At 39.9% G+C, this 25,709-nt stretch overlaps 1 protein-coding gene across 2 annotated transcripts in view; it reads right to left on the reverse strand.

Moving 5' to 3' along the window:
* Me3 (malic enzyme 3) overlaps window positions 1-25,709 on the reverse strand; it is a 199,280-nt gene that overhangs the window by 61,350 nt on the left and 112,221 nt on the right. For both annotated transcript variants that reach the window (XM_010633727.2, XM_033764266.1), the window contains one exon: window positions 8,963-9,038. In XM_010633727.2, coding sequence (XP_010632029.1) covers window positions 8,963-9,038 — 76 coding nt within the window. The remainder of the gene's footprint in view (window positions 1-8,962; window positions 9,039-25,709) is intronic.

Here is a 25,709-nt window from a genome sequence, read left to right on the forward strand (position 1 = left end):
AAAAGTATTCTTTCACTTCTGAAAAGGGGGTTTTGGAGAGTGTTGTGTACCCATAAAACTCCTGACATGGTCCTTCAGATTAGAACCACTACCTGTGTGGAGAGTGCTCCACCTCTCATCTGACCCTCCCTAGGACCTGGGCAGGTAGGGATGCTTGAAGATTGTTAGCCCTATTTTACAGCTCAGGAAACTGAGGCTATCTTGAAAAGATGAGATAACTTACCAAGGTTGTGTATGTGGCAGTGCAGGATTCCATTTAGGTGTTGAGCTCTTGGCTCAGGACTCTTTCTGCCACCCATTCCTCGTGGCTAAATCACCTGTGCTCTTGGCAAAGTCCCATCCTACTTCAGCATCACCCTGTCCATAGCCTGCCTCTGACCTCCTTTCAGCAACTCTCCTGCTGGACCCTGTGCAAGCATGCTGCTCCCAAGGGCTCAAACTCAGTGTTTCTCTACTGTGTCTCCTAATCAAAGTTTCTTTAATCTGGTCCCCTGTCTCTTAGAATATTTTTCTCTGCTGAGGGGGCAGGAAATAACAGAAGGTTAAAGAGAGGAAACCAGCTACTCCAGAGCATTATCCCTATAACCCTAAGATGGTGATGCGGGCTTTTCAGTGAAGCTTGGAAATGTCCAAGGGTACCCCACTGCCTGCCCAGATCCTCTGAGCAGATGCCTTAGCTCCTCCTATCCTCCATTCTCAATTCTACTGTGCAAAAGTTTGACTTGTTGCAACAGTTTCACAAACAAACTGCTTGCCCCTCATTTTTCTTCTAATCTCTCCTGCGAACAAATATTAGACTTACTGTCTCAAAAGCCCATTTTAGTTATGTCATTCCCAGGCTCAAGGACTTTTAGTGATGTCTAACTTTTCATAGGATAGTGTCCAAAATGCTTAAATCTTTAATGACCTGAACCCAACATACCTTCTGAGATTTATCTCCTGATAGATGTCTGTATACAATTGCATCCTCTGGCCAAAGTGGCTTCCTCACTCCTCCCAGATACATTTGGAATCCTCCTACAATATCTCCCTCCTAGCCTGTACACTCCTCTTTCCCTGATGGATCTTCTCCCCATTCTCCAGGAGGGCAAATCCAGCCCACTAGCACTTGTTATATCTAACATACACACGCTTCCTGTCACCTGCCTGTCTTCCACAACTATCTTTCATTATCTACTAGGTACCAGAATTTATGCAAAGAGCTACTGTCCTCTGAAGAAATGAAAATATTTCTTATGCAACACTAGTTTCCATGAAAGTGAGTTACAAAACAGCAAGACTTATCCCTCCATGGCCTCTCTTGCTTTCTGTCTCACCATGTGATCCCTTCCCCCTGCACATGCTCCTGACATTGTGATGCTGTCTGTCATGGGGTCCTCACTAAATCTGAGCCGGTGCCAGCACTATGCACTTGAACCTCCAAAACCGAGAGCCAAATAAGCCATTTTTCTTTTATATATTACCCAACCTCAGATATATTGTTGAGCCAATGGAAAATGTACTAATGGTTATTTAATGGTTTATTTCTATTTTTCAGAATGTACATTCTTTCTCACTGGACACCCTAGAGGTTAATAGCAAGGGCTTTGGAATCCAGTAAATAGTATTTCAATTTAGACTCCTTGATAATGTGCCATATATAATCATGTGTAAATAGATAACTTTTCTGAGCTTTAACTTTTGCATAAAAGTATAATAATGCCTAACTCATCATATTATAATTAAGATGAAGATAACTTACATTTTAACTCAAAGGTAAAGGTAATCAGTAAATGGTCACTACTCATGATTATAATGATGATTATTATTTGGGACAAGGATTATATATTACACCCTTATATTATTTCTTATCTCTATAATTTATCATTAACACAAAAAGGCCAAATGAAAAAATGAAAGAGAAACCAAAGGGAAACCTTGGTAAAAGCAACTTTTAAGAAAGTCTGTGTATGCTTAATGGCATTCTATCCTTGAGATTTTCATCCATCCTAAAATTTCCTGCTCTCCTCTCTTAAACTGGTGACATTTGTAGCTGTGAGATATTGCCACTTGTATGTTCAATATTCCTCACAAACTACACAATTTCCTAAGGAGAATAATTCTCTTTTCCTTTTCACTCCTTTTGCACCTTCTTACTTTCCTGGTCTTCCTTCTGTTCCTTTGTATCTTTTGAGTTCAAAACCATTCAATCTGCATCCTTTCTGTCATTAGTTAGTCATCCAATTTTACTTGCTCCATATTTCTGGCATTGTTGCCATTGTCTTTATACCATTGCTACTGCCTTCTGAACTGGTCCATTTCTCACTTGAGCTACTGCAGTGGTCTTCTGACTCTCTTTACTCTCGGATTCTCTACATTCCACTTCATTTTCCAAAGCACCACCAGATGTATCAACTTCTTGTCCCCAAATACCTAGCGGTTCTGATCCCCATAAAATGAAGCTCAAACATCTTACAGACATTTACGACTTCCACAGACTAGCTCTTATCTACTCTCTCTGAATTTCCATTTTATCTTTTCCATCTTCTTTCGCACCTAAAATATTTCCAATTCTGTACGAGATTTATATTTTCCTGTATACGTACTATTTTACTTCTCATTCATTGGTCTGAATCCTACCATCTTTACATCTTCCCAGAAACAGTTCAAAAGGTGGCTCCCTCCGTCCAGCTTCCCCTCTGGAAGTTATCACTTCTCCCCTGAATATCCATAGCATATTTTCCTCACCCAAAGCATCTATTACTTTCTTCCTTGACCTACAGTTATGTATTTTTCCTTGTCTTTCATAGTAATTCTAAGGTCTTTAGGAGCAAGTAATAGGTTGTCATCTTTGATTCTTCAGCACTTAACTTGGTGCTTGCAAGGTGATACATACTCAGTAAATATTGGGTATGGAATGGATCCAGTGTAGAGCATAAAGTGACTTTTGCACTGGACAGAATTCAGAGCTGATACAGATTAAGAAGTTTAGAGAGATGTTCATCCCATTTTACATAACAACAATGGAACTAGTGGTAGGGCTACTAGTTCAGTAGATTGTCAAGAGGCTTAGGGAAAACCTGGGCAGCATCCTTGGTTTTAAAGCCCAACAGTGCTTTTATGGAATGATGTAATAACATTTTTCTTGTTTGAAAGTTTTATGACTCATAACTCCTTTGTCCTTTTAAAAATTAATTTTGTTGGTACATTTTGCATATATTTAATGATTACATTCATCATAGGGAATTTTTACCTGTACTTAATAAATCTTGATTCTTCTTTCTTTTTCCTATTCCCCTCCCCTTCCTTCAAACCTTCTTCCCTTCCCCATTTATAAAAGTTTTGTTTTCATTTTTTTCTTGTTTTATTTTTTCCTTTTCCCTTCCTTCCCTTCCCCTCCCTTGTTCCCTTTCCCATTTGAACCTTTTCTTCCTACTTTCCAATATCTGTCTTCCATTTTGGTCCTTATTCACTCTTTTGGTTTCTCACACAAGATAAACAACACAATATTTTCAGCGAGAAATAATGTGGAATAATGTTCTATGTTCTATCTTTGTCTGTGTACCTCAAACTTCTGTACTTTTTTGATTTAGTGGGCCTACCCTTTAGCTTAGGTGGGACCTGATGGGACTGACCAGAGGATTATGATTCCTTGCTTGCTCTGGGGCCTTAAGACTTGTAGTGATGGTCATGGGCTTCCTACAGTACCATGTATGCAACCTCCAGTTCTTCTGATTGTCTCCCCCCTCTCCTTTGCTGTTCTCCTTCTCCCTCCTCACAACATAAATGATGCACATTCAAATATGGTTTTTGTTTGTTTGTTTGTTTTCTGAGACAGGGTCTCATTATATAGTTTAGATTGGTCTTGAACTCTATGTAGCCCAGGCTTGCCTCAAACTCATGGTGCTCCTCCTGCATCAGCATTACCATGCCTGACAATTCAGATCTTGATTCCAATCCTTACTTGCAAAGAACCCAACTTTCTAGCTTCTTTGTTTATAAAACAGAGTTATTTTCCATCTATACTTTCAGCTATTAGCCCACCTGGGGAATTTTCTCCATCAAAGAGCACCACCCTGCCTAACACCACACTTCATTCCAGGGTTAGCCTGTGACCAATGACCAGGCACCACAAGAATATAAAGGCGCATGCCCTTGCCCCAACTCAGGAAGACTTTGAAGGGCCTTTCCTGGTCTGGAGCCTCCTCATCAGCTCAGCCAAACCTTTCTTGAGAACCTCACTATACCTGAACTTCTGTGATCCACCCTGCCTCCTTTCCTACCACCAGTGTTAACCCAAGAACACTTTTCTAATATGCTAATTTCTACCTCAGAGTCTGTTTCCAGGGCAATTCAATCTCTCACACACTGAGCACAGACCATGCCTATGCATGCTAGGTAGGCACTTGGCTTTGACAATTTGGTCCAGCTTTAAATACACAAATGCTGGTCCCTACAGCAGGATGCTACCTTGGCTTCATACCCAGCTACCTCCCAGTGCTTCCTCCAGAAGCTGTTGAGACTGGGATAAATGAGAGATTTAGGATCTTGGGAAAGCTGTTGGGGTGAAGGGTGATTGTCCACTGAGCTGCCTTGCAGTTCCAGGCAATGCTCACTATGGGAAAAAGTTAACAAAAACAACTTTTACTCCTCTGTGATTTATGCTGGACATTTCTTGGTGTCCTGCCTCAGCCTCCGTGAACAAGAAGGGTGTACGAAATTTCATAATCTCCCCAGTCTTGGGCTTCGGCCCCATTTCTCTCACAGCCTACTTCTCGTACATCTTAGTTTGCAGCTCTGCTTTCTAGCTAGGAAACATCAGCAAGTCATTTTCTTAAAATTTGAACTGACTTGGGAGGTGCTCTGAACCAATCTTCCTCTGTAGCCAGGCAGCCAGGATGAAAAGACAGCTGCTCTTTGAAAAAACCTTCTTCCCTCACTCAGAAGCCGGGAGACAGGTGTCTCAGCAGCAAGCTACGAGTTGAGCACTGACATTCATTTTGTGGACTTTAGGCAAGTGAATTAACTTTAGTTTGCTCCTGTGAGCAAAACACACTTGTACCTGTTCTCCATGACCCATGACAGGTTCTCCCAAGGTTCTATTTTTGATCACAGTTACTGTGAGATGAATTGCAAATGGTGAAGGACAAGTCCTGTGTCCGTTCTGAAGTGCCATGCAAGGGATGTTGAGTGGAGATTCCCTGCCTTGGTAGGAAGAGATTCATCTCTTCTTTTTAATGCATCTGGAGAAAATGTCAGGAAATGAGCAAGTGTGACTATACCCTGGAACATTCTGAACTTTCCAAGGTTGCCTTGGGTGTGGGGGAAGGAACCTCCAGTAAAAGGCCACTGACTGGGGTAAGCTAGGGGTCTGGGGTACACAAAGGCAACCCAGTAAGTCCCAGCTGGCTTGTTTACATGCTAAGCTATAGGCCCAGTATTCAGCACTCCTGTTTTTTTTTTCCAGGAAAGCAAGAAATTCAAGCATTTTGATATTTATTTTGTAAAATGAAATTTATAGATTTAAAAAAATTGTCTACAAATTCAACAAACATTGAAAGCCAAATCAAATGTTTCTGGGGGCCAAATCATCTGCTTATTGTGGCCTCTGATTCTAATGTGAGACCCTTCCACAACTGCCCCCAAGCCCTGCGCAGGTATGTGAGCTACAGCTGCCTCTGCCACTTCTAATTATGACAGTGTCCATTCAAGTGTCCTTCACTGTGTATAAACATTGTTATCATTCGCCTTCGCAATAGGAAAGCAACACTCAGAGAGGTTATCGGCACACACACATGTAAAGGAAAGACTGCAGAGTAGAAGGCCCATCTGTCTGGTTGCAAAGCTAGGGCTGCTTGCCCTGCATAATAACCAGAACTGACCTCTGGGGTTCTCCAAAGTGAGATAGGAATAAAGGATGGAGGGAGTGTTCACCTATTCACTCAGGGTCCCTCTGGGTAGGCAGCGGACTGGTCATCGATCTACTCTTTGCCTCACAGGCTCCTCTTTCTGGCAGCACAGGCACAGCAGTGTCATTGCTTCCAGGTCAGTCTCTCTCACCTCTGTAAGCTCCTTGAGTTTGAGTCTGCATTTCCTTAACCCCACGTTCCCAGGAAACTCCTGCAGAGGAGATGTTTATTAAATCGCAGTCACTCCAGCCCGGATCTGCTCATGTCACACATACTCTCCTTAAAGGCAGTGATGTCTCTCTAGTTGGGCTTTCTTCAGTTTTTTCTCCTCTAAGGTGACCCCAACCCTTCATGATTCTCTTCCTCCAGAACCACTGTCTTTATCTCTCTCATACTTAGAACTCAATATTTAGCAGGGTCTCAGAATATGTAAACTGAAGTCAGTGTACATGTAGCTTCCAAGGTTCTATTTTTGAATTCACATTGTGGTTTTCCAGCCATGGGCTAATGGAGGTAAAACCTGTGTTTTTTTCTTTTGCATCTCTTGCATCAGGGCTCTGGTAACAGTTGTGTGAATTGTGCCCTAACAAGAGGAGCAAGTGAAACCTGACGTCCGGCTCATGAGTCCCTCAGTAAGCCTTGGGCCCAGCTTGGAGGCAGTTACCTTTTTATTTCTGGTTAAGGTGAAAATAATCTTTTCATCATTCTTTCTAATTTCTCATAATTTGAACAAAAGTATCATATGTATTAATGGAGACTCCATGTGTTCCTGATATAGTGCCTGGTACATGAAAGATGCTTAATAGATCTGTTGACTGAGTTCATTCAATTACAGAAGCATCTTTTGAACGGCTACTGTGTATAAAGTTTCTCCATGGTTAAACACTCAGGGAATGTAGAAGAGCCCTAGTTTGAAGACTTAAGCAGCATCCCCAGTCAGGTCAGCCCAGAGTTAACTTCCCATTGAGTGAACTGGCTTCTCTTCATGTCCTCAAGACTTTACTATAATTTCATCTTAGATACATCCTGGAAACTGGATTCCCTGGACAGAGACTAAAATCTGCAAGGCCAATGCCTGCACATATGTAAGCAGATAAGCAAGAAAGAGCTGTATTGGGTAAAATCATCTGTAGACAGAGATGTACAAAATGAATCATCCACCCTGGCCAGGATTGAAGTCCAAGGGCCTTGACTGTGGCTTGGCCTGGCTCCTGAAAGCAAAGGTGCTGACCCCCCACCCCACCCCCTGCCCTGGTCTGAATAATAACACTGTCCAGAGAGGGCAAGAAGTGGGAGGAAGGCAACTAGAAGTAGGTAGGAAGAAGCCATAAAAGGTTCTCTGGGAGAGGGATGATAGGGCTCAGGGAAGGAGGGAGGGAGGCCCTGGACAGCAATGGTGGAGAGCCACAGACTCTGCTTGGTCAGCCCTAGTCCCTTCCCCAGCTCCTATGCCAGACATAACCTCACTAAGCAGTCAACACATGTTTGGCATTTTTGTTTCACCCATATTGCTTCCAAAAGGCGCAGATATCAGAGCCCCTGAAACTTTCCCACAGAAGTTCTTACAGGAGAAGATCTGGGGTTTAGCTGGAGGCTAATCAATTTCTACAAAGTTTTGTGTTTTATATTTTAAAATTAACACAGGACTTACATCCCACATTATATTGTTTGCTATATAAAATGTTTTGTCTCATTATTAGACAAGAGGAAGGGAATGAAGGTAAAAGGAGGGTATATATGAGCGTAACAGGGGAGATGAATATGATCAAAATATGTTATATGCATGTTAGAAATACAACATTTTAACTATGCTGAAAAGAAGGATAAAGTGGAGTCATCTCTGGGGAAGTAGATGCACTTTGATACTATAAAGTTAAGTGTAATAAATCAGACACACAGCTTAAATATCACATGTCTTCTTTTACATGAAAAACCCAAAGTATAAATAAAGAGCAAAATAAAAGAGATAATAGAAAACAGGGAGACAGATCTTATGCAAATGGGAAGGAGGCCAAGACAAGGAGGGAGTAGTAAAGGAAGGGAAGGGAAGGAGCTGCAAAAAATTAAGATTCCCCATAAGGAATGTAGTTATTATATAATTCTGAACATGTACTAATACAATTAAAAAGTAAGAAAAAATAAACCCACTATTTCGTAAAAGTCAGAGGCAATAATAAAAAATATTTTTAAAAGGTGAAATGATTTAAAAAATCTAAATGGTAATACCAAATATGTTTGGAAAGAAAACCAAACAAATGGTATGTAAACAAAATAATTTTAGAGTTGTAATAACATCTCTCACTGATCAAAAATAAGTTTTTTTCCCCTAAACTTTTTAATAGAATTGATACTGCAGGAACAAGTATCGGTTTTACTTTGTCGCTTGGCATATAACCCCTACTTCTGTGTGCACCCGGGGTACACAAGGCCAAGAGGGGAGATATGGCCCAACATACGCCTTTCTCTTTGTGCAGAAGGTAGTCGCCAACATCTCAGTCTCTGCAATGCCTAACTGTTCAAACTCTACCCTCAGTTTAAGCCCAGGTCCAATGTCATTTCCCACCTTGAACTCATCTGAGATTTTCCTTGAGCTAAGAGTCATCTCTGCCCCTTTGAAAATTGTCAGCTCTTTCTATGTGCCTAGCTCAATTCTGGTCAAGTTCTGCCTTGGTTGTTTTTGGTGTATCTGTCTTGTTTTCCTCCTGCTATATGAGAAGAGAGTTTTTGTGTGATTTCTTGCTGTATTCACCATGGAAACTGCCATTTTATATTTAGCAGGTACTCAGTACATGCTGAACATATCTTCAGACTAATGATGATGCTGATGGGGGTAGTGATGATGATGATGATGATGATGACACTGGAATTTAATATGGGTGTTTGATTAATGTACTCTCCACTCTGAGGTTCATTTGTGGTTTGATCAAGAGAAGTCCATGGTCTTGCCTGGTAAAGGAGGGCAGTATGTTGTCTTCAGTGTCATAATAGCTAATCTTACAGGAGGAAATGACCCTAATGCAAACTGAAAGGATTTACCCAACAAGAGAGAAATAGCAATGAAATCAATATCCTACCTTGATATTTTCTTCTGGCCAAGAGTTCAGCATTGTTGCAATGTGGCCCTTGTCATGAATGGTGATAAACAGCCCACTAGGAGAAACAAACACATATAAACATAGAAACTAGGCAATTAGATTGTATAGGCACACAGCAAAGACCAAACATGAGTCTTACAGCCACTTAATCATTGCTTAATCATCCACTTAATCATCACCTAATTAAGTAAGCATTGCACTATTTAATTTTTATCATAGACCTGGGCAAGAGGGATCCCTTGTCAAAGCCTAAAAGTTTAGAAGGTCCAGCTCTGGCCTGCCTCTAATTATTCCTCTCCATATAGCCTGGAGCCCATGGGGTCAAGAGGTTTGTCCAGCTGGACTTTGTGTTCTCCAGAATCTGAACCCTCTTTCTTTTCCTTCCTCTAGACCAGGTATTGAGGATCCTAGACTTCCCTGGCTAGATGGCCCTATGGCTGCTCGTGGGTCTCTTCTCCAGATCCCTTCTCCCAAGTACAAACCATGCTATGTGGTAGGACTCCTAGACTGGGGTTGTGAATGGATTGTGGGCTTGTGGTTTGGGATATCCAGTCACATGTGCATGAGGCTTCTGAATTTGATGGAGCTGGGATGGGAAGAGGATCGGATGCCGGTCATGACACAAGTTTTCTTTGGGCCACTGGAGTCTTAGAATTCAAAATTCAAACTCAGCCTTCCAGCCCATCAAGTATAGATGCATTTATAAAGACAGAATAATAGACTATATTTAATTTAACAGTTTTTAAGCTTGAGTTAGGACTAAGCAGAGATTTCAGCTATTGCTGATTAGGAGACACAGAGTTTGGAATTGGAATCCAGTTAATTCTCCTAGAATAAAAAATATTTTTGAGAAACAAAACAGAATCAAGACTCCACAGAATTCAATGTACATAAAGATTCGTTATAATAATCTGTGCACTTTATATGTATTTGAAAGTTGCCAGCACAAAAAATAATAAAAGTACCTCTATGTTTTTTTCCTTTGGTACTAGGGATCAAACTTGGGACCTTACACTTGAGAGGCAGGCAGTGGAACCACTGAGCTAAATCCCCAGCCCTAGTACCTCTATTCTTATCTCTACTTTCCTTACCAGAGCTTTTCTTTGTCTTCCCTTGCACTGTCAAACTTCTTAAAGGCATTGCTTACATTAGCTGCCTTAATTTTTCATCTTTCCCTCAGTCCTTGACCCAATGCAGTATGTCTTCTTAACATCTTGTTACCAAACTACTGATGGCCTCCACATCCCTGTGAACTGAAGTTCTCTGAAGAGGTCACATCTATATTCAAGAGCCTGCAGACTGTTTAACCTTGGCTAACTAGAACATTGTGATTGTGGAAAGATGGAATGTTGCATTTTTATCTTGGTCTATCTTTAGCCTCTTCTAATAGTCATTTACTATTAACCTCTGACCTAATATCCTTGTTACTTCTGGATAAAACTTTTGGAAAGTATAGCTAAGCTCGAGAGATCTCTATCCTCTATCATCCCTAATAGTAAGAATCTATAAGATAATATCTGAATCCCATAGAAGAAATTTCTCTGCTTTGTCTTCCTTGTGCTCCCACCAATGTGAGTGGCAAATCTGTTGTTATGATTTTCTTTTGTTCTGTGACTATAAAAGCTCATGTAACCTTTTCTGCGTATCATTTGCAAAAACTTGGATCTGTGTTTCCTGGTTATGGTCACTCATATTTGGCTCCTTTTTCCTTTAAAGCGAAATTATTTTACACCAACATCCTAAATGCAATGGACATTTTTCAGCCCCCTTTGGCTTTTCAGTAGCATCTAGCACTTTTACTCATGTCACCACCCTAATTTGGACTCTGTATTCTTTGAGTTTTCCTCTTGCTTCTCTGCCTTCTTAGTCTCTTATGCTGGAATCATGAAGTCATTATGTGATAAAGTTTCTTGAGGGCTTACACTATTGCACTTTCCTTACCATTCTAATATTTTTTTTTCTATATGATCTCATCAATGCCCAGGGCATTTGGCCAATGACTCTCAAATATCTGAGAATTACAGTTTCTCATCTTTGGCACTATTGGCAATGTGGGTTAATTCTTGCTGGGGGTAGTTCTTGTATCGTAGGGTGTTTGGCATCATCCCTGGCTTCTACCCACTAGATACCAGTAGCACCCCACACTCCTTCATAACAACAAAAATGTCTCCAGACATTGGCAAATATGGCCTGACATTGGAAGGAGTCATCCTTGTTTTTAGAGCATTTGCTCTAGAGTTCTATATTTAACCATCTGTCTGACATGATACAGAACACTTCAAACTTAACATGTCCAAAACCAAGTTTTTGATTTCCTCTTCTATCACTGTGATTCAAAGGCACAACAAAACAGACTCATTCCTCTTATTCTCCAGGCATCAGCTCTACTGGCCTTCTTTCCAGTCCTCCATGTATCCTTGGGGCCAATTCACTTACTGATCTTTCTGCTTGGTACATACTTTCTCACCTTACTCTTTATTCAGCAAATTTCTACTCATTCTTTTGACAATTTTCAAAGTAGAGGCTTCAAGAACCTCATCTCTACATACACAAAATTGTCACATTTATATGTGTGGCTACTTAGTTAATCACCCCTTCCATGTGACTGTAAGCTTCACTAAGGCAAGGTCTACATCTATTTTTGCTATAGCTCACCATTGTATTTTCAGTTTTTGTCTAAATAGATACTAAATACATAATTTTTGAATAAATGGAGAAGTGGATAAATGCATGATGATGATTATGATGGTTGATGAATAAAGATGAAAAGTGTTAAATAAAGTTTGGTGAGAGTTGGAGTGCAGGTGATTTGTCGGTTTGCTATACTGTGTCCTACCCAGGGGAGCAGTGAGCAATGCTGAGTGGTGCTGGCTGATGCCAGGCAGTGTTGTCTCTGTGGCTAATGCAGGGAAATGAGCACAGCACACAGAAGACAGGGGATGGGCCGAGAGAAAGGAAAACACATACGACTCAGGGGTTCAGGGCTGTATTCACCCCAGTGAAGCAGAGGTCTAGGTAGTTGAATTCATTTACACATAAGATTTGGGAGCAAATTCCAGGTGATGGGTACCAAAAAATGCTACCCCAAAATATGCCACTTGGGCAAAGGCACTATTTTGAGCTAAATGCTGTTGGGAATCAGCAGATACAGAAAAAGCTTTAAAAATTGGGCAAAGATGTTCTTTTTGTAAAGGAAACTTACATTTATATAAAAAAAATTCCATTCATATAGAAGTGAGTAGAAATTATATATCCCCTCTTATATTCCAGGGAGAGGAAGTCTCTTAACAACTCTGTCAGTAGGAAAGGCCTTGACTTAACTCTGCAAAATAAAACTTACTAAATAATTCTTGCTGACCATAATTTTCCTGGACACCTATGCATAATACCTGAAGCCCTTTTTTCAGAATATTTAAACCCAAGTTTTAATGACTCCTCCCCCTCTTTTCCTTGTGATACAAGGCTTCACTGAGCTACGTTCTCAGACATTTTTTTTTTTTTTTGAAACAAAGCCTTGCTAGGTCTTCCAGCCCAGGCTGGGCTTGAATTTGCCATTCCTGCCTTAGCCCGGCAGAGTGTTCCACCATGCCTGACTTGTTTTTCTCTTTTTGACCTGTCCTGGGTCAGTCTGTATTATGGGGTCCTATATGGAGATCTAAAATAGGTAGAGGAAAAGACCCCCACAACTTTACAGGCATTTGCCAGGCCAGTTTGAAATAACTGTAGGACTTTTGTTCATATCAGTTAAGATAAAAGCTAACCATTGGATTAGCTTCTTGGAACTTGCTTCTAAAGATCATCTCTTTGGAGTGTAAGATGGAAAATCATACCTTGGTAATAATGAGCTTCAAGTACTACTCTGGAGTAAGAAAGCAGTCACACATAAGTTTTCTGAAGTTTAAGTAGGAGTAGTTGACTTAGTGTCAGTAGAAGGATAAATTGAATTTATACACCCAGAATCCCTTGAAAAACCAAGTCTTTTTTTTTAATCCTCTCAACAGTTGCCACTCTGAGGCATACCTGGAGAGGTCTTGTAAGCAATGTGTCTTTTAACAAGTCTTTTTTTTTTCTCATTGAGTTTATTGGTACATTTTAGGCATACAGTACAGTTATATTCATCATTGGGATCTTGTACCTTCACATGCCAGCTTGGTTCTCTTCCTCTCAACAGTTGCCACTCTGAGGCATACCTGGAGAGGTCTTGTAAGCAATGTGTCTTTTAACAAGTCTTTTTTTTTTCTCATTGAGTTTATTGGTACATTTTAGGCATACAGTACAGTTATATTCATCATTGGGATCTTGTACCTTCACATGACAGGTCTTGGTTCTCATTTTTTCCCCTTGTCCCTGCCCTCCCTTCACCCCCTCCTCCCCTCCCCATTTACAAACACTTTATTTCCATTTTTTCATTTTCTCATATTTTTTCTTTTCCCTTATTAGCTTTCCCCTACCCTTTCCACTTTCCCTACACCTTTAGCCCTTTTCTTCCTATTTCACATTGTCAATTATCTCATTAGGATTTTATGTACTATTATAGTTTTTCACACCAGAGAAACTATTCAGTATTTACACGTGTGATTTATTTCACTTAGGAGTATATCCTCTTAACAAGTCTTATTTTTTGACCACGGGTACTAGCACCTCTAATATCTATAAGTGACTGCCCCACATGAGAAAATAATGCAAATGGAGGAGACTAAAAATGTGCCATTCCAAAATATGACTGTAGAAATTCATATGTGCTACCTTAGAATATACTACTGTTGCTTAGGGGTTATTCTGAAAAACTAAACATACAAGAGAAGTTATTCTGTAAAAGAAACTTGCATCTATAAAGGAAAGTTCCATTTTCAGGAGCGTTTCCATCTTTGTATGAAGAGGAGGAGGGTTCTAAATTACTCTTATACATAAAAAAGTCATCAAGCTGGGCATGGTGATGCACACCTGTAATCCCAGCACTTGGTAGGTTGAAGCAGGAGGATGGCTGTGAGTCAAGACCAGCCTGGACTACATAGTGAGTTCCAGGTCAGTCTCAACTACGTAGTGAGACTCTGTATCAAACAACAACAACAACAACAACAACAACAACAACAACAAAACCAAATAAAAAAGTCAGCACCTGAGATGCGTAGAATAGTTTTACCCTTGCTTATTGTGCTTTTTCTGGCCACCTCCCCATGATTGGCCTCCCAACACTCTTCTTTCTTTGTTTCAGTGGAAGATGGTATTTCAGCTTGAACTCAAAGCCATCTCTTTGAGAATTACTCATTTTTTGGGTTTCTCCTGTGTGTACATGAGGTGTGTTATTACATTTCTGTTTGTTTTCTGTTATTGATTTGTCTTTGGTTACATGGGCCCATCCCAATTAAGAACTATGAAGAGTAGGGAGAAAATCAGTTTTCCATTCCTACACCAATAAAGAGGCCAATTCTTTCAAATCAGAAGAATCATGTTCCAGTTCCAGGCTCACTGATGACCCTGAGCAAGTCACTTGACCCACACTAATTCAGTGACTCATTCCTGGCTTTTTGATACTCCTAACGTGGCTCTGTTCTGGAAATATCTCTCACCCAAACAGCTCAGTTCTCAAGATTTCCTCTATCCCCTGAACCCAAACAGAGTCTCACCAAAATATTTAGAAAAGTAGCTCATCTATTCAGAGGTAAGGTCTATTTTAGACCTTAGCAAAGCTTTTGTGTGGTTAATTATAAATATAGGAAAAGTGTGACTACTGATATTGTCTAGTATATTAAAATAGGCCCTCTTCATTGAAGACAAGATAGTGATGGAGAAGGATACTTGAATATTTCACATTTAAATGTGAACTGCTAAAATTTCAGACCATTTTTATGTGCAATTTCATGCTTTATAGAGATTATGCTGCAAGAATATTATCTTTTGAAATGTACTAAGAACTTTTTAGCTGGGTATGGTGGTGCATGTCTGTAATCCCAGCACTAGGGAGGCTAAATCAGGAAGATTTCTGTGAGTTTCAGGCCAGCCTGAACTACACAGTGAGTAGACCCTGACTCAAAAGAAAAAAGGCAAGCAAAAAAAATATAATTCCCCCCCAAAAAACCCAACAACAGCAACAAAAAAGAACTTTTTAATCACTTCTCAAAAAGCATCTAACCCACAGCTAAAATGATTCCCTGGATGAGGATATGGAGATGTCTGATAGAAAGACTTCACTTTATAAATAAGAACAGTGAAGTCCAGAGAGATGAAGTGACTTGTCCAAGATCACATGGGTCATAAGCAGTAAAACCTGCTTGAGCTAGGATCCAGAGTCCATTGCTGTTTCCATCAACACAGAATTTCTGTTATCTGGGGCTCTATTTCCTTTACTGGTAGAGGTGCAGAATAAAGTGTACTCAACAGAAATGCACATTGGAAACACTAATGAAATATTTGTCTTTGATGTATGTGAAGCGTGAGGGATCATGATGATAAACAAAATAAATTGTAGGTTCCAGCAGGATTCTAGAAGGGGGTCTCTTGCTCATCCACCCAGTTCGTGGAGAAACTGCATCTAGACCACCAGCTCAGAAAGCTGATATTCCCAGGGAAGAAAACCTCTGCTAAAATACCCTCAGCAGCTCATTTTCAGTTTTAGCAACTCAACACCATTTTCTGCAGCAGTCATTGGTGATAGGGTTGTTCTTTGTGTTCCCATGAGATTCTGATCAACTGAGGAATGCAAATGCTAACCCCGCTGCATTCCATTTCAGTTGGTTCAGAAATAATACCTACATTTCTGGGGGTGGGTGTGTTCCTTCCTTACCCTGCTTAGTTCCATCCTAAGACATTGAACTCACTGGAATACCTGAGGCTGGAACTGGGATTTTCAAGAGATTGCCAAAAGTACAGAGCACAGACAACAGATCTGTGGCTACAAGTTACTCAAGTGAAGTTTAGAGGAACATTGGAGAGAAGACAGCACGCACGAAGGGTTAAATGCATGTGATCTGTAACCAGAGCACCTGACCTCAAAGCCTGGCTCTGCCACATCCTAGTATGTGCCGATGCAGGTTATTATTGTCCTTTAGCTTCAGTTCTTCTCATGTAAAATGGAGGAAGTGGCACCACCTGCTTCTGATGTTTGCTAGAATGCTTAATTTAGTAAGACTGCACATTTGAAGAATGTGTTACTGTGTTTGCTGGTACATGATATAAACTCAACAAATGGTAGCTCTTTGTGTTGCTGATTTGTGTAGTATTTAATAGTGTAGGCTCAGGGGTCAGATTGGATTTAAAGCCTAACTAACAAAGTGTCCAAGTGAGGCACCTGACTCCTAGTAAGTGCTCTGTAAATGTTAGTATTAGATTATAATTAGTATTTTAATTAGCATGATACTGTGTCAGTGTGTGTGTGTGTGTGTGTGTGTGTGTGTGTGTGTGTGTTGTGTGCCTGTAGTCATGATTGAGTTGTAGTACCTTTTATTGGTGAAAGCGGGAGGAGGCCACAAAGTATGGCAGGTAGAAAAATCTTTCATTATATGGATCACTGAATGGGGACAAAATAAGTCTGTGGTGATGTTCAGTTGAAACTAAAGGTTTTCCATCTTCCATGCAAAAGCTAGTATTCAATGAGAATGAGATCAAGAGCAGTTTGGAAGAAAATACGAGTCACAAAAGGGCAACATTCATTAATTCATTCAGTATGCTTTTTGGAGCATCTCTGTCCTGCGACCCTGGCAGGCCCTTGATGTTATCACAATGCTCATGTGACACTGTCAGGGGGGAATCGCAGTTACAGATGATATTCAGAGGCAGCAGGATGAAGATGGAAGTGAGACTCAAATATGAGCCTCTTTGATTCCAGAAATGTGTGGGATTTGGGGGGAAGTTGCTTCACTTCTCTCTTTCTGTGCCTTAGTTTTTTGGTCAGTAAAATGGGGACTTTATCTTCTCAACTACAGAATGACTGTGAGGATCAAACAAAGCAAGTTTGCAAAATCTCTGCACACTGGAAAGCCCTGTAGGCATATGAACCTGACTTTGTCCAATAAGGGAAGTCTGAGAGGGGTGCTAATATGAGAGCCCCTAAGCACACACTGCTCTGGTTTCCTGACAGCCCTGTCCAGATGGTTGGGGTAGTTATTGAAGTGCGAGAAAGCTCTGTATGTTCCTCAGCTGGGTCTGTTTCAGTCTTCTCTTTGAGAAGGAGCCAAAGCCCTGGGAATGAATGATGCTGAGGAAGCAATACCTATTACAGATGTGTGATGCATTTCCAGTGCGATATCACCAGCTTGGTGGAGTCAGGAAGGTGGGCTGTCCAGGAAATCCAGCCTGGAGACATCGCCAGCTTTGGAGTGAATTATATATTTAGGCTTCCCGGTGATCCCAAGGTGCTGAACGTCCTGCACGGAGCTAATGCAACCTGAGCACTAATCAAGGCCAAAGTTTCCTCTGAGTAATCAGGACAGAATGTCTCTCACCACTCCTGGGGCTGCCCAGCTGAGCATCTGGGACAGAGGCACTCATAGGAATCTGGCTGCTAATAGCCATGACCTGGAACAGGACAAAAACAATAGTAATTTTGGCTACTAATGACTTGTAAGTTTTTCCTGTTTACTTAAGGGAAAAACTTTTTAGAATTTGAGGGGAGAAATACAATGTATCCCTGAAAAGTTGTGAATAAATAAAATATCTAGACCTAAATTATATTGTATGTGTTCTTGAGAGAAGGACCCTGTTGAAAGGGAAGCTGCAAGGAATTGCTCAGGAACATATATCACTACCCCTTGATGTACTAGTCTTCTTCCTGTCACTGAGACAAAATATCTGAGATAAACAACTCGTAAGCAGGAGAGGTTTATTTTGGTTTATGGTTTTGGAGTTTTCAGTCCATTGCTGGTTGGCTTAATGCTTTTGTGCCTGGGGCAGCATGGTACATCCTGACAGAAGCATATGGCAAAGAAAGCCTTTACCTCGTGGCAACTAGAAAGCAAAGGGATGGAGAGAAGGGGATGGGGTTCCAATTATCTCCTCAAGGGCATACTCCTAGTGGTCTCACTGCCTCCTACTAGGCCTCACTTCCTAAAGGTTCTTCCACCTCCCAGCAGACCAAAGGCATGGACTAAGCCATGAACAGACAGGCTTTTGGGGGATGTTTCAGACCTCAGTTAGAGCACCCGATTTATTCCTTACCCAAGTTTGAATTTTCTTCTTCATGTCCTAGAAATAACACCGGTCCTGTCTTAGCTGATATGTGATCATGAGGCCCAGGGACCAAAGCTAAGAAAGAATAGTTGGGAAGGGGCATTGATCCTGGGTAAGTGTACAGTGAGGTGGGGGCACAGATTCATGGTTGACAAAACTTGCACAGAGCACCTACTTTATTCTTTCACATACTTAACCTGTTTGACCCAAAAGGCATATCTGTTGTGGGCTGCTTATCCTGGAACAAGGCTGAAGCTTTCCTTTCTACCCATGTGTGGAAGCAGTTAGTTCTGTTCTCTGAATACATTGTGTGCTCTTTCTTTCTTCCAGGGACAAGACAGAAGGTGCATGCATGATTTGCTGAAATGGAGCACAGCCTGGTGACCTGCTGTGACTAACAAAATGTGAGTGGACACAACACTTCTAGATGGAAGAGATTAAGTGTGTGATTTACTCTTCTCCTCCTTTTCCCTTTGCCACAGCCATCTGTACAGTTCCACATAATGCTACTTCATTAGCCCAGCCCTACAGTAACTGTGACATAGCACAATCCAGATTGGTGGTGGTGGTGATGGTGTGTGTGCATGCATGTGCACAGGAGAGTGCAGATGCACAAGGTAAATGTTGTTTTAAGTATTGAAGGTTTAGAGTTGTTTCTTCCACAGCATAACCTAGCCATGATATACTCTCTCCAATGAAATCTTTCAGATATGTCCAATATGTAAAACAAAATATTAATACTATGGATAAAGCAGAAGTGAGGGCCAGTCTTTTTTGAGGGACTGTCCACTCTTTTTAAAAACATCTTATTTTCCATTATTCCTTCAAAAAGCCTTTGGCAATGACAGTAAAGGAAAAGGAATTCCTTACTGGAAAGCCACATAGCACTGGGAGTTAGTAAATGATATTTAAGATATTATATCTCTAATGCAAGTTTCCTCTCTTGAGACTATGTTCTTGGAGGGATACCAGTATCTGTCTTATTCACTGCTGTAACCTCAGGGCCTAGTGTGGTGCCCTGCTAGGCATTATATGCCTCCATAGGCAATATATACCATAGTTGTGGTTAGTAGTTTAGGCATTGTGCTAAAATGAGACAGATCTGGGCCTTTATTGTTACAGTTATAAATTGATTATATAAATACACGCCAAGGTGTTTCTGATAGGGCTTTTACTAAACCATTTGAATTGTGTGGGACCCCCTCCCAGTCCTTATCACCATGCTGTAAGTTGAAATCCTAACCCAAGTACCTGTAAGCACATTTAGAAGTAGCATCTTTGCACAGAAATCCAGTAAAGACAAGGTTAATAGGGTGTGCCCTGATTCAACAGGACTGCTGTCCTTATAAGAGAAAGGGAAGACAGAGACATACAGGGAGATGACCATGTGTGATGGAGGCAGAGATTAGAGTGATGCTGTACAATTCAAGGAATGCTAAGAATTGCCAGAAAACAATAGAAGATAGAAGAGACTGGGGGTGGACTTCTTCCCTACAGGTTTCAGAGAAAGTGTGGTTCTGCTGACACCTTGATTTCAGACCTCTTGTCTGTAGAACTGTGATACAGTACGTTTCTGTTGCTTCAGTCCACCCAGTTTGTGGTGATTTGTTATAACAACCTAAGGAAGTTAGTATGTTCACTATCCAAGTTTTATGTAGTAACCATGAGCAGTGGTCATCACAGGTCTGTCTCTGTGCATTTCTGAAAACTCAGTCTGTTGGAATTTCACAAGGGCAAGTTTAGGTGAAGTTTCCTCTATCCGACAAAGGCCTGTAAATTACATCACTATCTCCAGTTTCCATCAGGAGCCAAAAGAATTCTCCTGGACTTTAGAATTCAGTTACATGAGAGAGAAAGAAAAACAAAGATAATGTTCACTTAAGAGAATGTTATTTTTTGAGGAAAAGACCCTTAACTCTTATCTCTGTCTGCAGAAGATTGATCCTCAGAAATTTCCTAAAATAGAATTAGAAAAAAACCAAAAACAAAACAAAAAACCCAAAACCCAGCAAGACCCATTGAAATAGACAACATTCATTTAGGCTTCTTGGCACCAAGTGCAACACAGAAGGAGGACTTAATTAAAACAGGGTCAGTGACATTAGGCAAATCACTGCAGCAGACTCAGGAGGAGGGAAACACACTTTCAACTCTGTAACAAAGGCTCACTGTTGCTGAGGAAAGTGCCATTCCACACATTTTTGGCAGAAAGGGAACCTGTCCTCTGAAAACGAGTGCCATAGGGTATTTTTAAAGCCCAGCAGTCTCCTGAAGTCAACAGCATGGCAGGAGGCAGTAAGTTTAAGAATCCCAGGAAGTAGATCTAAGAAATCCTCCTCTGTAGGCCATGAACCTGGAGAGGCAGATCCCTGAGTGAGGGAAGTGAGGTCCTTGCCAATCTTTCAGAGAATTAAAATTTCACTCTGTGTACTGGTGAACTGTGTACTGTGAAAATGTCCTCACAAGGGTGTGATCAAAGTGGGAGGCTGAATATCCATAGATAACTCAAGGTATTGTTAGTGGCTGGTACCCATAATCCTTTGGTTTTACTTTCTCTTGAGGAACATTTAATTATTAATACACACTGAACCACTATAGCTAATTTTCTGCACCCTGCACAGCTCATCCTGTTTCTACTTTGTTTCCCTTTGATGTGGGATATTACAAAGGAAAGTGGGTTTGTGTTTTTTCCCTTCCAAGTGGAGGCTCTCTTTCTGACCTCCCGAATAATGGGGGATGTGAAGTGTCCCTGTCTTTGGAGTGAGGCTTACAGGTTCAGACAGTAATGTCTGTCCTTATGATGCCATCAGTTGGATCTTGGAATGGGCAGAGTTTCCTAGATTTTCACATGCTTGGGGTTAACAACTATCTGGATCCTGCATGGGCTTCATATTCTACTTTGTGCTGGGCATGCAATGGGCACATGGGACACAAGGATGATTATGACTTTGTTTCTGGTCTACAGTGGTTTTCTGACTTAGGCAGACTGGAAAAAAATATGGTAAAACTGGACATAACAGAGACATTGTAGGACTGAGAAGAACCACTGAATAAACAGGCTTAGGTTAACTCAGAGTGAGAGTGAGCCAGAAGTAGGCCTGGAGAGCCATTGGCTCTCCCTTTCTCTGCCTCCCTCCTGCTGCTGTGTGACAGTCCCTGCCCCCCACAAAGAAAATTTAAAACATCATTAAGGCAGAGACCACTGCCTTCACTTCCATTAACATGCACAAGTTCCCTAATGCAATTCTATAATTATAATATCTACTTCAGGAAGAGATTGATTAATTCCTTTACTTCCCTTAATGGAGCAGTTAGGACAGGGCAGTAGAAGGTTCTCACATTTGTATTTGGTCATGTGAGTTTCAGAAGGTTGCTAGACCTCTTTGAACTAGTTTCCCCTTCTGCACAATGAAGGAATTAGATCAGATAACTTCCAAAACTATAATTCTATGAGTATTACCCAGGAAGGCTCACAGATATTCACAGAATCTTTGCAAGAATCCATACGTGGAGGTAGACAGACCTGGGTTCAAATCCTAGGTCCAACCCTTATTCACTGTGAAGCCTTCTCTAACTTTGAGTCATGGTTGCTCATCACTAAAATGGAGCCATAATCATTAACTCCATTTTCATGTACATGTGTGTACATGAGCGGTGTCAGTCACAAAGTAGACACCTGATAAATTTTAAGTTGGAACTTTAGAAATATTTCCCAAAAGAATGAATGTCAGCTCTCCTCCAAGAAATACAGAATTTCATGCTATGGTTCACATATAGGGAAACTACATATTTTGGTTTCCCTGTGTCTTGATGCAATTATTATTTGTTTTCCTTTTCACTCTCAGAAATGTGCTGATTTGAAGATCTAGTGTATTAAGTTCAATAGAAAAATCTTTATTGAGCTAACTTTGCAAAGTGAACCTTATTCTTTTGGTGGCATTGTTTGAATCCCTTCTTTGAATAGTTCTTAAATTAAAATCCTAGTAATAACACAAGACATATGCAAAGCTACTCGAAGTATTTTGCACTTGGTACACTTTTGGTACAGTTCACTGTCTGTCAAATTCTGCAGTTAGTTTTGAACACAGACAGAGGATGGAGCTTTACAGGTGTTAGACCAGCAAACCTCAGACTTGGTCTTGGCCCTTTGGGACCTAATCTTTGGCCTCCAGTAAGTAGTATCAGTATTATCTTACTTGCCAAATGTAAAAAGTAGGAAAAAAAAAAAAAAAGAAGAAGAAGTCAGCAGGGGCTGAGTGTGTACTTTAGCAGTAGATCACTTGCCTAACATGCATGGGGCTCAAACAGAATAAAATAGAAAAAGCCAACATTTATTTAGTTTCCATTGGAAACATTTTACAAATGCTGCATTGTATATTCACTGCCACAGTGTGGGAGGCAAGGTCTGTTGTTCCCATTTTCACTTGAGAATAATGATGCTCAGCGAGGTGAGATAATACCACTGAGATAAGAAGTACCCAAAGCAGTAATGGAAAGCAGGTAAGAAGTCACTATGTTTTCCTGACTCTCTGGTTGAAGCTTCAGGAGGTATTTGTAAAACACTAAGCCCTTTAGAAGACAGGCTTTTAGTAACAGAGAAAAACTAGAATAAGTTTCTAATTGTTTTTTACTTTTTTTTTTCTCCTGGAATTTACAAATGTATTGCTGTAACCTCTTTGTTGATTATGAGGTGGCTTTTGGCAGTAGAAAACTGTTGAGTCAAGTTCCAAGAATTGGGGGAATTTCTCTATCTGTTCTTCTTGAATAAGAAGGATCCTGATAAGCTGTGCACATAGCTGAAGAAGTTCAGATTTTATTAAAAAGCATGAACACATAGAAAAGCTGGTGAAAAGTGCCCTGTATTTCCATCAGCTAACTGAGGACTTTATAATCAAGACAGAAAAAGTCTCCATAGATGAGAATTTCATTTGAAATTGACACTCCTGTCCAAATAGAAAATCACTTTGGAATCTGAAAATTCAAATTCTGCAACTCACAGATGCTTTCAATTAGAATAGAGAAGGTTAATGTAGTTTCAGCTGTTGCTTGAAATATTAAATTATGCCAAGAAGCTCAGAGAGACGTGGCACAAAAGAGTTTCTTTTTTCTATTGAAATATTTACTCCTCTAGAAATAATAATCACAGAGTTTTCAGGCCCACTTTTCCCTGAGAAGTCACACTTAACACTCTTTACTTTCTTTCATGGCAAAGACCCACACATGCCTCCACTTTATAAAACAAATACCTTCCTGTCACCTAGAAGGCCTCTGGTTAATCTGGTAATCATGGTTTTTGGAAAGTGTTTTTGTTCTAGCACAAACTTCTGATATCAAAAACAAATAATCATCAACAATTCTGAAATTGCTGTCTCCTGCCTTAGAGGCACAGTCAGTGAGTCATTTGTTTACATATATGTGCAAGATAAAGAGAAAAACATTGGCTTTTGTTTCCAAAGTAGGTTTGAGAAGTTCTCACATACTTTTTTTCCCACTCGGTCATAAATCTCTGTAGCTTCAATTTAAGAACTAGGTCAGGAGCTCAGAACCCTATGGAGATCCTGCAACAGGCCTCTAAACCAATCTCAAACTGAAACTGTACACTCAAATCCACCGTAAGCCAGCGTTTATGAGACAGTTCTATGAGCAAGTACCTGAGCCTTATTTTAGAGCAATTTGTAAGTGGAAAATCATGCCCACTTTAATTTATCATATAAACACTGCAGAGCTATCATTGCATATTAGTTATGAAAGCTGGAATTTAATAAGAGCGAACAGAATGCAGTTTCAAGGAGGATCAGAGTTCACTGGGAAGACATATATTTAAATCTCAGAGATCCTAATCACTGGAAGCAAATGTAAGAAACAGCCAAGTCCCTGGAACTAAGTGTCTGAAAGGATCACTTATCAAACACAATTAAGCAGGGGGAGAGGAAGGACACATTTTACCTAATTTGTTGTTTGGACTAAGTTTAGCCTGCAAACTACAGATCTCTACAGGGAAATAGCTTTAAATACTCAGATCAGGAATTTTCAAGTCTCCCAAAAGTATTTACTTTGAAACTACTGGAAAAAGATAAATTAATCTCCAGACAAGAGTGAGATGCACCTGCATCCACTACAATTTGTGAAACATCAATGTTTTATAAAGCAGAAGCTCAGACAGATTTAGACCTAAATTGTAGATTTTTTGGTAGCAATTGAGTGACCTCAGTAAGTGACTACCTTTAAGCCTCAGTTTCCTCATTTGTAAAATAGTAGCAATAAAACATTTCTGATAAAGTTGCATGTGAAAATAAAAAAAGAATTTAAGGAAAACAATGAGGATAAAGGCACATTTGGATTCAAAGTATCTATTTCTTTGAAAAAAAGATTCAAAGTATACTTGAATCTACACAAAACCACCAAATCACAAAGGAAAATAGCAAGAGAGGAAGAAAGGAATGAAAAAAAAAATCTACAAAGCTATTAGAAAAGAATTTTTAAAATGTTAATAGTTAAGTCCTCACCCATCAATAGTTAATTTGAATGTAAATAGATTAAATTCTCTCATCAAATAACACAACATGGTGTGGCTGAATGGATTAAAAAACAAAACCACAACAATAAGAGACTGATACTACCTCTAAGAATACAAGCTGAAAGTGAAGTGCTGGAAAATAATACACCATGCAAGTGGAAACCAAAAGTGAACAGAGTTAGTTACCCTTACATCAGACAAAATGGAATTTAAGTCAACAATTATAAAAAAGGAATAGTCCATTATAGAACAATAAAGAAATCAGTTCATCAAGAGGACGTGACATAAAAATTATAATATATATGCATTCAACATTGAAGCACCTAAATATGCAAAGCAAATATTAAGAGAACAATGCAATGATAGTGGACGACTTCAATACTTTTTATATTTGCCAATAGATAAATCATCCAGGCAGAACATTAGTAAAGAAATATTGGGCTTGGACTACATTCTGGACTAAATGAAGCAAACAGATACTGAACATTCCATCCAATAGTAACATTTTTAAATGCACACAGGACATTCTGGATAGATTATATGCTAGCCTTAAACAAGTCTTAATACATTCTAGAAAGTTGAAATCCTATCAAGAATCTTTTGTGACTACAGTGGTATGGAACTGGAAGTCATCAATAGGACAAATTTTACAAAATTGAAAAATATATGGAAATTAAGCAATATTCTTCTGAATAATCATTGGGTTAAAGAAGAAATTAGAAGAAAAATTTAAAGATACCTGAAAACAAGCACAGTATATCATAACCAGTGGGATGCAGCAAAAGCAATTAAGAAGGGAATTTTGTACCAATAAACATTTCATTGAAAAATAAGGATCTCCAATAAAACAAGCTAGTGTTATACCTCAAGGAACTAGAAAAGAACAAATTAAGTTCAAAGTTAGTAGAAGGGAAGAAATAACAAAGATTAAGAGGGAAAATAAATGAAATAAAACTAGAAAAACAATAGAAAAAGTCAACAAAACTAAGATTTTTTTTGGGGGGGAATAATGTTGACAAACCCTTAGTTGGATTATCTAAGAAA

This window comes from Fukomys damarensis, unplaced genomic scaffold (genome assembly GCF_012274545.1).
Source record: "Fukomys damarensis isolate Sample0158 unplaced genomic scaffold, DMR_v1.0_HiC HiC_scaffold_16, whole genome shotgun sequence".
NCBI classification, from domain to species: domain Eukaryota; kingdom Metazoa; phylum Chordata; class Mammalia; order Rodentia; family Bathyergidae; genus Fukomys; species Fukomys damarensis.